Source organism: Salvelinus alpinus, chromosome 31 (genome assembly GCF_045679555.1).
Source record: "Salvelinus alpinus chromosome 31, SLU_Salpinus.1, whole genome shotgun sequence".
NCBI lineage: Eukaryota > Metazoa > Chordata > Actinopteri > Salmoniformes > Salmonidae > Salvelinus > Salvelinus alpinus.
In genome coordinates this window covers 8409089-8420194 of record NC_092116.1, presented here as the reverse complement: position 1 = coordinate 8420194, position 11106 = coordinate 8409089, and the positions used below count along the sequence as shown (strand labels likewise).

Sequence of the window (11106 nt, the reverse complement as noted above, 5' to 3'; positions counted from 1 at the left end):
GGTGGGGTTATATCCTGCCTGTTTGGCCCTGTCCGGGGGTATCATCGGATGGGGCCACAGTGTCTCCTGACCCCTCCTGTCTCAGCCTCCAGTATTTATGCTGCAGTAGTTTATGTGTCGGGGAGCCCGGGTCAGTCTGTTATATCTGGAGTACTTCTCCTGTCTTATCCGGTGTCCTGTGTGAATTTAAGTATGCTCTCTCTAATTATCTTTCTCTTTCTCGGAGGACCTGAGCTCTAGGACCATGCCTCAGGACTACATGGCATGATGACTCCTTGCTGTCCCCAGTCCACCTGGCCGTGCTGCTGCTCCAGTTTCAACTGTTCTGCCTGCGGCTATGGAACCCTGACCTGATCACCGGACGTGCTACCTGTCCCAGACCTGCTGTTTTCAACTCTCTAGAGACAGCAGGAGCGGTAGAGATACTCTCAATGATCGGCTATGAAAGCCAACTGACATTTACTCCTGAGGTTCTGACTTGTTGCACCCTCGACAACTACTGTGATTATTATTATTTGACCATACTGGTCATTTATGAACATTTGAACATCTTGGCCATGTTCTGTTATGACTAGCCACCCCTCATAGCCTGGTTCCTCTCTAGGTTTCTTCCTAGGTTTTGGCATTTCTAGGGAGTTTTTCCTAGCCACCGTGCTTCTACACCTACATTGCTTGCTGTTTGGGGTTTTAGGCTGGGTTTCTGTACAGCACTTTGAGAAATCAGCTGATGTAAGAAGGGCTATATAAATAAATTTGATTTGGGTTTCTCAAATGACTGCCTCACCTGGTTCACCAAATACTTCTCAAATAGAGTTCAGTGTGTCAAATCGGAGGGCCTGTTGTCCGGACCTCTGGCAGTCTCTATGGGGGTACCACAGGGTTCAATTCTCGGGCCGACTCTTTTCTCTGTATATATCAATGATGTCGCTCTTGCTGCGGGTGAATCTCTGATCCACCTCTACGCAGATGACACCATTCTGTATACATCTGGCCCTTCTTTGGACACTGTGTTAACAAACCTCCAAACGAGCTTCAATGCCATACAACACTCCTTCTGTGGCCTCCAACTGCTCTTAAACGCTAGTAAAACTAAATGCATGAAATGCTCTTCAACCGATCGCTGCCGTCACCCGCCTGCCCAACTAGCATCACTACTCTGGACGGTTCTGACTTAGAATATGTGGACAACTACAAGTGCCTAGGTGTCTGGTTAGACTGTAAACTCTCCTTCAAGACTCATATTAAGCATCTCCAATCCAAAATTAAATCTAGAATCGGCTTACAATTTCGCAACAAAGCCTCCTTCACTCAAGCTGCCAAACATACCCTCGTAAAACTGACTATCCTACCGATCCTCGACTTCGGCGATGTCATTTACAAAATAGCCTCCAACACTCTACTCAGCAAACTGGATGTAGTCTATCACAGTGCCATCCGTTTTGTCACCAAAGCCCCATATACCACCCACCACTGCGACCTGTATGCTCTCGTCGGCTGGCCCTCGCTACATATTCGTCGCCAGACCCACTGGCTCCAGGTCATCTATAAGTCTTTGCTAGGTAAAGCTCCGCCTTATCTCAGCTCACTGGTCACCATAACAACACCCAACCGTAGCACGCGCTCCAGCAGGTATATCTCACTGGTCATCCCCAAAGCCAACACCTCTTTGGCCGCCTTTCCTCCCAGGTCTCTGCTGCCAATGACTGGAACGTATTGCAAAAATCGCTGAAGTTGGAGACTTATATCTCCCTCACTAACTTTAAGCATCAGTTATCTGAGCAGCTTACCGATCGCTGCAGCTGTACACAGCCCATCTGTCAATAGCCCATCCAACTACCTACCTCATCCCCATATTGTTTTTATTGACTTTTTTTTCTCTTTTGCACACCAGTTTTTATACTTGCACATCATCATCTGCACATCTATCACTCCAGTGTTCATTTGCTAAATTGTAATTACTTTGTTGCTATAGCATATTTATTGCCTTACCTCCTTTTTCCATTTACAAACACTGTATATAGATTTTTCTATTGTGTAATTGACTGTACTTTTGTTTATCCCATGTGTAACTGTGTTGTTGTTTTTTGTCGCACTGCTTTGCTTTATCTTGGCCAGGTCGCAGTTGTAAATGAGAACTTGTTCTCAACTGGCCTACCTGGTTAAATAAAGGTGAAATAAAAAAGTGTAGTTATTGGAGGTGCATCTTGGTCAGTTTAGCTCAGAACATGCAGCCCTAGTCAATCCGCAACCTAATCCTGTATAATGAGCGGGCCGGCCGTTAACTTCGGTCATTCCAAATAATATAATCTGTTCAAGGTCTGGGCCACGTGCTAATTAGAAACCACAACTCCCACGGTTCCCCTGAAGTCAAAACAGGAAGCTCCATTTCACACCGGAAGTATATTGGTTGGGGTTAACCATGATTTAATTTTTTAAAATTTACAATACATACTAGAAGTCAGTGTTTTTCATAGAAAAACGGTAATTTTCCGCTTTATAATTCTGCAAAACAACCAAACTCCAATCGGAGACTCATAAAGCAACGGAAGTCTGTTTACAATTTAACGCCTGCTGGCCGCTCTTCATTGAGTTAGCAATTCTAGTTACCAACTAGCATAGCCAGATTAAATGCAACGTTAGCTAGCTGATGGTGAATTCATGCAATTAACTATAGCTATGATTATGTATTTCTATTATCAACAAAGTAAATGTTTTTAGAAAACAACATTTTCAGTTCCTAGCTGGTAATTGTCACTTTTTTATTGCTGCATGTACCTAGCTACTATTCAACATATTTTCTCCATTCTGCTGCATTCAGCTGGCCCCTCCACTGCCTGTCACCATGCCTGCTCTGCTGGACAGACCGAAGCTGTCCAACGCTATGGCCAGAGCCCTCCACAAACACATAATGAGAGAAAGGGAGCGTAAAAGGCAAGGTGAGATATCACAAGGCTTGGCTTGACTACTGCATTCCTCACCAACCGTAACTGGAAGCCTGATTTGCTTCCACAAGTATCTTGTTGGAATTGGTGCACATTTCTCATTGTTCTCAAGGTGATTTATTTTCTTCCTAATCTCAGAGGAGGAAGAGGTGGACAAGATGATGGAGCAGAAGATGAAAGAGGAAGAAGAGCGAAAGAGAACAAAAGAGATAGAGGAGAGGATGTCCTTGGAGGAGACCAAAGAACAGGTCAGAGAAAGTCAGAACAACATACAAACAGATGGAGATTAATCAGAGAAAAAAATGTATCACTAGTCACTTTAAACAATGCCACTTAATATAATGTTTACATACCCTACATTACGCATCTCATATGTATATACTGTACTCTATACCACCTACTGCATCTTGCCATCTTTATGTAATACATGTATAACTAGCCACTTTAAACAATGCCACTTAATATAATGTTTACATACCCTACATTACTCATCTCATATGTATATACTGTACTCGATACCATCTACTGCATCTTGCCTATGCCGTTCTGTACCATCACTCATTCATATATCTTTATGTACATATTCTTCATCCCTTTACACTTGTGTGTATAAGGTAGCTGTTGTGAAATTGTTAGGTTAGATTACTCGTTGGTTATTACTGCATTGTCGGAACTAGAAGCACAAGCATTTCGCTACACTCGCATTAACATCTGCTAACCATGTGTATGTGACAAATACATTTGATTTGAGAAATAACTTGTTCACCTTAACCCTCTCTTCCCCTCCCTCTTCCTCCTCACAGGTGATGAAGATGGGGGAGAAGCTGCAGGGACTACAGGAGGAGAAGCATCAGCTCTTCCTCCAGCTGAAGAAGGTCCTGCACGAGGAGGAGAAGAGACGCAGGAAGGAGCAGAGGTGAGAGGAATTGAGCCTCTATGACTCCTCAGGTGCATCTCAATAGTCTTAAGTGGCTTCCTTTCCTTGTCTTCTTTTTTTTTTTATAAAATTTTATCCCCTTTTCTCCCCAATTTTTCGTGGTATCCAATCGCTAGTAATTACTATCTTGTCTCATCGCTACAACTCCCGTACGGGCTCGGGAGAGACGAAGGTCGAAAGTCATGCGTCCTCCGAAGCACAACCCAACCTAGCCGCACTGCTTCTTAACACAGCGCGCCTCCAACCCGGAAGCCAGCCGCACCAATGTGTCGGAGGAAACACCGTGCACCCGCCCCCTCGGTTAGCGCGCACTGCGCCCGGCCCGCCACAGGAGTCGCTGGAGCGCGATGAGACAAGGATATCCCTACCGGCCAAACCCTCCCTAACCCGGACGACGCTAAGCCAATTGTGCGTCGCCCCACGGACCTCCCGGTCGCGGCCGGCTGCGACAGAGCCTGGGCGCGAACCCAGACTCTGGTGGCGCAGCATAGCACTGCGATGCAGTGCTCTAGACCACTGCGCCACCCGGGAGGCCTTTCCTTGTCTTCTTTACTTAATATTTACCGACATGGAAACAGCTTAGGTGAAAACAGTTTGTATGCCTGGATGTGTCTAGAAATGTGCTTTCACCGGTCAAGCGTCCTTAACATAGTGTCCTTTTTTGTTTTTGTTTTAAAGGCTCTTTAAATCCCATGTATTACTATTGTTATTATTATAACGTTAATGTAGGTGTAGAAAAGGTCAAGGATCCACTTTAGATTATTGAAATGCAATCCTCCCAGTTTGGATTAGGAATGTGATTGTAGTAAGGCCATAGATATCAGGATTTGCTGATTGTTTGAGTTCTCCTGTCAGATATCTCACCTGTTTTTACCTCTCCTGCAGTGACATCACAACACTGACGTCAGCCAGCTATCAGCCCAGTCTAACCATGCACACAGGACAGCATCTCCTTAACATTGAATGTAAGGTTTAGCCGACATCTGTTCATAAATGCAATCTCCTATCAATTACATAATAATCATAATAATATGGTCATCTACCAGACCTTTTAACTTTCAATATATGTGGCACATTGTTTCTCTCCACAAATGTCTTCAGACACCTGTCACTTCACTATACTCCTCCCTCATCCCTTTTTTTGTTCTCTCTTCCCTCTGTCAGGCAGTCCAGTCAGTCACAACAGGGCCGGGAGTCTGATGTCGGAGCGCAGTAAGCAGTTGTTTCCAACACCGGTCAACCCGGTGAGTGGCAACTGGCAAGCCCTCAGCATGTGTAATATCCTTTCTAACCATTTGAGAGCTTTCTTGAGCTTTCTTGCTTTCACTTGTGTCTGAGGAGCAATATGGTCAATAAAAGGAATTCCAGACATCACTATTCGGCCCAAGCTGGAATCAAATCCTTAACTCTGTAGTTCCAAACACCACGCCCCTACCCACTGAGCCATAGAAAATGTCAATGACGCCAACAGACGCATAACCCGTGCTCTGTGTGATTTGCTTAGAGTGACCGTTTCACTCTCCTCGCTCCACAGGGCCGTCACTACCAGAACCAGGCTGGGTTCAGTGCGGGCCCGGCTGAACACGGACAGTTTGGGGGTAGTCAGTCGGTCCACGAGAGCTACGGCGTGGCCCAGACACAACACCCCTCCACCTACGCCCCCGGTCCCTCTGTACCCGTCAGCTTCGCCAGCAGCTCCCAGATCAGAGGTAGGATGAGTGTGGCTGGGATTTTTTGTGTGGGATTTTAATTTGAAATTCAGTTAAGTTGATTTTCATTTTCAGACCTGATTTGCTAGTTTTTAATTTAGTTTTAGTTGTATAAAATATTTTGTCTTTGTTTTAGTGTAAGGGAGAAAACACATTTGTGGGAGGCTAGGAGCCATTTGTGTTGAATAGTTTGTGCAGATATTGCCAGTGGGGGGTTGTAATACTTCCGGTGATGGGTCAGGTTATAGGTTAGGTTTGAAATATAAAGGAAATCTCAATGTGACTTGGTTTTAAAAGGAATAGCACTGAAGCTGGTGCAAAAAATATGGTGGAAGGAAACTGAACATAATTCATGGTGGTTTTTATTTGATTTCGTTTTGGAGTGAAATATAATAATTTCAGTATAGTTTTAGTTTTTCAAATGGGTTTGTTAATTGTTTTATTTCAGTTTACGAAATAGATTTTTCATGATTAGTTTTAGTTCACTATAATAACCTCGGTGTGTGCATGTGTAAGAGGGATTTATAGCATCCTAACAGGTTTACTGTTTCCTTAAACTATTCATGTCCATAACGGACATTTTTTAATAGGGGAGAGTTCGATAGGTTCGGTCACTTTTTACATTCCGCATCACTCCGTCAAGGGAAATAAAGTATTCTTTCTAACGAAGATATCTATACTGGAAGAAAATATAAATGCAACATTTAAAATGTTCTCAGATTTTTCTGAGTTACAGTTCATATGAAGAAATCAGTCAAAATGAAATAAATTCATTAGGCCCTAATTTATGGATTTCACATGACTGGGATGATCAGATATGCATCTGTTGGTCACAGATACCTTTAAAAAAAATGTGGCCTCACAATGGGCCTCAGGATCTTGTCACCGTAATTTTGTGCATTCAAATTGCCATTGATAAAATGCAATTGTGTTTGTTGTCCGTAGCTTATGCCTGCCCATACCATAACCCCACCGCCACTATGGGGCACTATGTTCACAACGTTGACATCAGAAAACCGATCGCCCACACATCGCCATACACATGGTCTGCGGTTGTGAGGCCGGTTTGATATAGTGCCAAATTCTCTAAAACGACGTTGGAGGAAGCTTATGGTAGAGAAATTAACATTAAATTCTCTGGCAACAGCTCTGGTGGACATTCCTGCAGTCAGCATGCCAATTGCCCACTCCCTCAAATCTTGAGACATATGTGGTATAATGTTGTGACAACTGCAAATTTTAGAGTAGCCTTATATTGTCCCCAGCACAAGGTGCACCTGTGTAATGATCATGCTGTTTAATCACCTTCCAAATATGCAACACCTGTCAGGTAGATGTCTAGGATATTTTATTTCAGCTCATGAAACAAGGGACCAACACTTTACATGTTGTTTTATATTTTTGTTCTGTATACATATATTTCAGAATGTTGTGTATCCCTGGAAATAATCAGAATTCATGTAAACATTACAGTTTTGAAAACATAGCTGTACAAAAAAAGTGGTCTCTTGGCACAACTTATGGGGTAAATTGAGCCGTGGGACAGGGAAAAGTTAAGCCACCTACAAATGTCTGTACTGAATTAAATATTACAACTACCTTTTTAAAACCATGTCTATCTTTTATATACAGTGTATTACAGTGCATTCAGAAAGTATTCATACCCCTTGACTTATTCCACATGTTGTTGTGTTACAGCCTGAATTCAGGCTGTATAAAAAACATGTTTAGAAATTTTGGTAATTGTATTGAAAATGTAATACAGAAATATACTATTTACATAAGTATTCACAACCCTTTGTCAATACTTTGTAGAAGCACGTTTGGCAGTGATTACAGCTGTGAGTCATTCTGGGTAAGTCTCTAAAAGCTTTCCACACCTGGATGGTGCAACATTTGTCCATTATTCTTTTCAAAATTCTTCAAATTCTGTCAAATTGGTTGTTGATCATTGCTAGACAACCATTTTCAAGTCTTACCATAGATTTTCAAGAAGATTTCATTCAAAACTCTAGCTCGGCCACTCAGGAACATTCACTCTCTTCTTGGTAAGCAATTCCGGTGTAGATTGTTCCTTGTGTTTTAGGTTTTTGTCCTGCTGAAAGATGAATTAATCTCCCCATGTCTGGTGGAAAGCAGACTGAACCAGGTTTTCCTCTAGGATTTTGCCTGTGCTTAGCTCCATTCTGTTTCTTTTTTATTCTGAAAACTCAGCAGTCCTTAATGATTACAAGCATAGCCATAACATGATGCAGCCACCACTATTCTTGAAATTATGGAGAGTGGTACTTAGTAATGTGTTATATTGCATTTGTCCCTAACGTAACACTTTCAGGACAAACTGTATTACTTTGCCCCATTTTTTTTTGTTGCAGTACTACTTTAGTGCCTTGTTGCAAACAGGATGCATGTTTTGGAATATTTTAATTCTGTGCAGGATTCCTTCTTTTCACGCTGTCAATTAGGTTAGTATTCTGGAGTAACTACAATGTTGTTGATCCGTCCTCAGTTTCCTATCACAGCCATTAACCTCTGTTTTAGTCACCATTGGCCTCATGATGAAATCCCTGAGTGGTTTCCTTCCTCTCCGGCAACTGCTTTAGGAAGGATGCATCTGTCTTTGTAGTGACTGGGTGTATTGATACACCATCCAAAGTGTAATTAATAACTTTACAGTTTTCAAAGGGATATTCAATGTCTACTTTTAAATAGATTTTTACCCAGCTAGCAATAGGTGCCCTTCTTTGCGAGGCATTGGAAAACGTCCCTGGTCTTTGTGGTTGAATCAGTGTTTGAAATTCACTGCTCGACTGAGGGACCTTAGAGGTAATTGTATGTGTGGGGTACAGAGATGAGGTTGTCATTAAAATAAGAATGTTAAACACTATTATTGCACACAGTGAGTCCATGCAGATTATTATGTGACTTGTTAAGCACAATTTTACTCCTAAACTTATTTAGGCTTTCCCTAACAAAGAGGTGGATTCCTATTATTTCTCCTTTTCATTTTTAATTAATTTGTTAAAAACAATTCTAAAAACGTAATTCCTATGACAAAAACAATCTGAATGTAATCTATAACACAGCAAAATGTGGAAAAAGTTAAGGGTTGTGAATACTTGCTGAAGGCCCTATATGTGCTTTTAAACAATTGAATTCTTAAATGTATAAAAGAAAATGGCATATGCTGATCATTGAGAAAATGTGTACAAATAATTCTAAGCACAACTTTGATTGACAGTGGAGGTATGATAGATGACGTCAATCTGGCCTGTCTAGACACTTGTACTAACTATGTTGACACAATTTCATGAGTTTACACCAAACAGAATTTGTTCTGTGGCACGTGTTGATATTGTACTAAATATAGTACAAGGATGTGAATGGGTTAATACCTTAATACCCAATCTGATTGTTTCTGTCTCCTGCCTAGGTGTGTCTGCATTCCAGGCAATGCAGTACCTCCCTCATCAGCAGCCAGGCTATGCTGTTCACAGTCACTTCACGTCCCAGCCTGGATTCATCCCTGGTGCTGGAATACCCCTTCAGAAGCAGTTGGAACATGCCAACCAACAGTCTGGCTTCACTGATGCGGTAAGACCACTGGTCAGACAGATAGGGGGGGAAGATGGACTTTCAAGACGTGCATATTATATAAGGTTGAGTTCTCTATTCAACCAATACACTTTGTTGTGAATCTGTTTTAATGTTTAAGTGCTTAGTGCACAAATGTCAATTCAAATCGGAGTCCTCACTCTTACCTCTTGTCCTTCCCTAAACTCCTCTTGTGTTCTTCCAGGGTGCTCTGAGACCCATGCACCCCCAAGCCCTCCATACGTCCGCTGCTGGCCTGCTCCCCACTCCCTCCATGGCTGTCCAGATCCCCACTCCCAAGGTACACCTCATTACCCCCTCCCTACCCCACATCTTACTGTTACTGCCCACTGTTGATCCATCACCCCCATCAGAAATATGAGTGCCTCAGAAAGAGGTTATTGTGAAAAAGTTGGTTATTGCTTTACTCGTGCTCTCTATTAAAGCATAGATTGAAAAGTGATTTGTATTTTTGTTTTCTTGCACAATTTGTCCAAGCTCTCATAGCCAAAGCCAGAGGAAAACCAGTGTGAATCTTGAGTATGAAATAATCTTAACAGTGAACGCAAACATCTTTTTAATGTGACAACTATAATATTCAATTTAAATTATTACTTGGTCATTTAAAATATGCATGGTTTAGCTTAAAGTTCTTAACTGTTGCTTGATAACATTTCATTGGCGCCCCTTTCCAGAGCTCTCCCCAAGCGGCTCCCCGCCACGCTTTCCTCCCCCTCACCCAGAGTGGACAGAGAATCTATCACCACAGCAAGTAACCATGGTTACCTCCCCAAACTACCTTTACCAGGAGTTCTTATCGTTGAGATTTCATAGGCTTCTAGAAGACTGGAATGATGGGACAATAAACTTGGATTTTGATGGTTGATTGTAAAGCCCAAACCTACAGGCTTGACTTTGTAGTAATATTTCTTGTATAGTTTATTAGTGCTGTATTACTTTAGTTTTAGAGGCCTAGGTGTTCTAGGAAACCATTTTCTCCACTGTGAAACTGTATAGTGTTATACTTTGTCAATTTTATTGTGTGTTTGGATGTATTACCTCAACTATTATGTCCGCGAAATAAATAAATAAAGCACACACCATTTCTAACAATTTGTGTCTTCTTTAATTCGTTTGGGGGCAGGGAGACATTCTGCACAGTTTGGACGTCTTTGTGGATGCAAAAACCAAATGCCATAACTTTTTCTCATTCATGAGTTTGTACAAAGTAATAATGGGTCAAAAACTTAGTGCTTCTCTCTATAGGTGACCCAGTGTGTCTACTAGCTAGCTACCTGCCCTGTTGGCAGCCCCTGTCAATAAGGTCTTTGCCCAGGCGTTGAGGGTAATGGAAGATAAGAGGCCGATTGCGCAAAGAAAGGACTTAGTCTTGTGCACGGTCTCGATCAGATATCTGAAAGACTGAACTGAAACACTGGAATTGGTTTCGAGTTTCGTTTCTCCCAAATGCTACTGTGTGACACTTGTTCAACTCCTACTCAAAGAACTGGCTCCAGATTCCCAAAACACTTACGTAAGAAGCTTCTTAAGAAAAAAATTCCTCTATCTTAAGATTTTATGATTTTCCTACAAACTTCTCATATCTTGTTAGAATCTTCTTCAATCGGTTGCCTAGCAACAAACATGTCTCTAGCAAAGGCAATCATATTTTCTACTGAGATTACTGTTCTAGTATGTTCTTGGGTTTAAAATAATCAATACTGAAACTTTCAGATGAAGTTTGAGTGAATTAAACATGTTCAATTGCTTTCATGAGCTTATTCTCTCACTGCCCTGAGTTCAAGACAAGGGTTTAGCTATCTTGGAATTAGGAACAAATCCCTAAACTTTATTTTCAAGAATCACATTTCTTCTTAACTTCTTACTTAAGGAGAAACATAAGAAATAGCGCAAGTACATTTCC

At 41.8% G+C, this 11106-nt stretch overlaps 1 protein-coding gene across 8 annotated transcripts; it reads left to right on the top strand.

Moving 5' to 3' along the window:
- Positions 1–2309: 2309 nt before the first annotated feature.
- LOC139561862 (G protein pathway suppressor 2-like) lies at positions 2310–10295 on the top strand. 8 transcript variants are annotated; one of them, XM_071379199.1, is made up of 11 exons: positions 2310–2481; positions 2819–2936; positions 3081–3190; positions 3746–3858; positions 4765–4844; positions 5044–5123; positions 5384–5588; positions 9022–9182; positions 9388–9483; positions 9681–9722; positions 9878–10295. In XM_071379199.1, exons 2-10 carry the CDS (start codon positions 2843–2845, stop codon positions 9687–9689), a joined length of 948 nt encoding a protein of 315 aa, XP_071235300.1. In that variant the 5' UTR covers positions 2310–2481; positions 2819–2842; the 3' UTR covers positions 9690–9722; positions 9878–10295. The 8 variants fall into 8 exon arrangements, with proteins under 8 accessions (XP_071235300.1, XP_071235298.1, XP_071235295.1 ...); XM_071379200.1 differs by lacking the exon at positions 2310–2481 and adding an exon at positions 2588–2650 and having other exon boundaries at positions 5414–5588; XM_071379198.1 differs by lacking the exon at positions 2310–2481 and adding an exon at positions 2629–2650.
- Positions 10296–11106: the final 811 nt, after the last annotated feature.

Coding starts and splice junctions, on each gene's coding strand:
- LOC139561862 (XM_071379193.1), top strand. Junction 3,191..3,745: donor TGGAGGAGACCAAAGAACAG/GTCAGAGAAAGT, acceptor TCCTCCTCACAG/GTGATGAAGATGGGGGAGAA. Junction 4,845..5,043: donor GCATCTCCTTAACATTGAAT/GTAAGGTTTAGC, acceptor TCCCTCTGTCAG/GCAGTCCAGTCAGTCACAAC.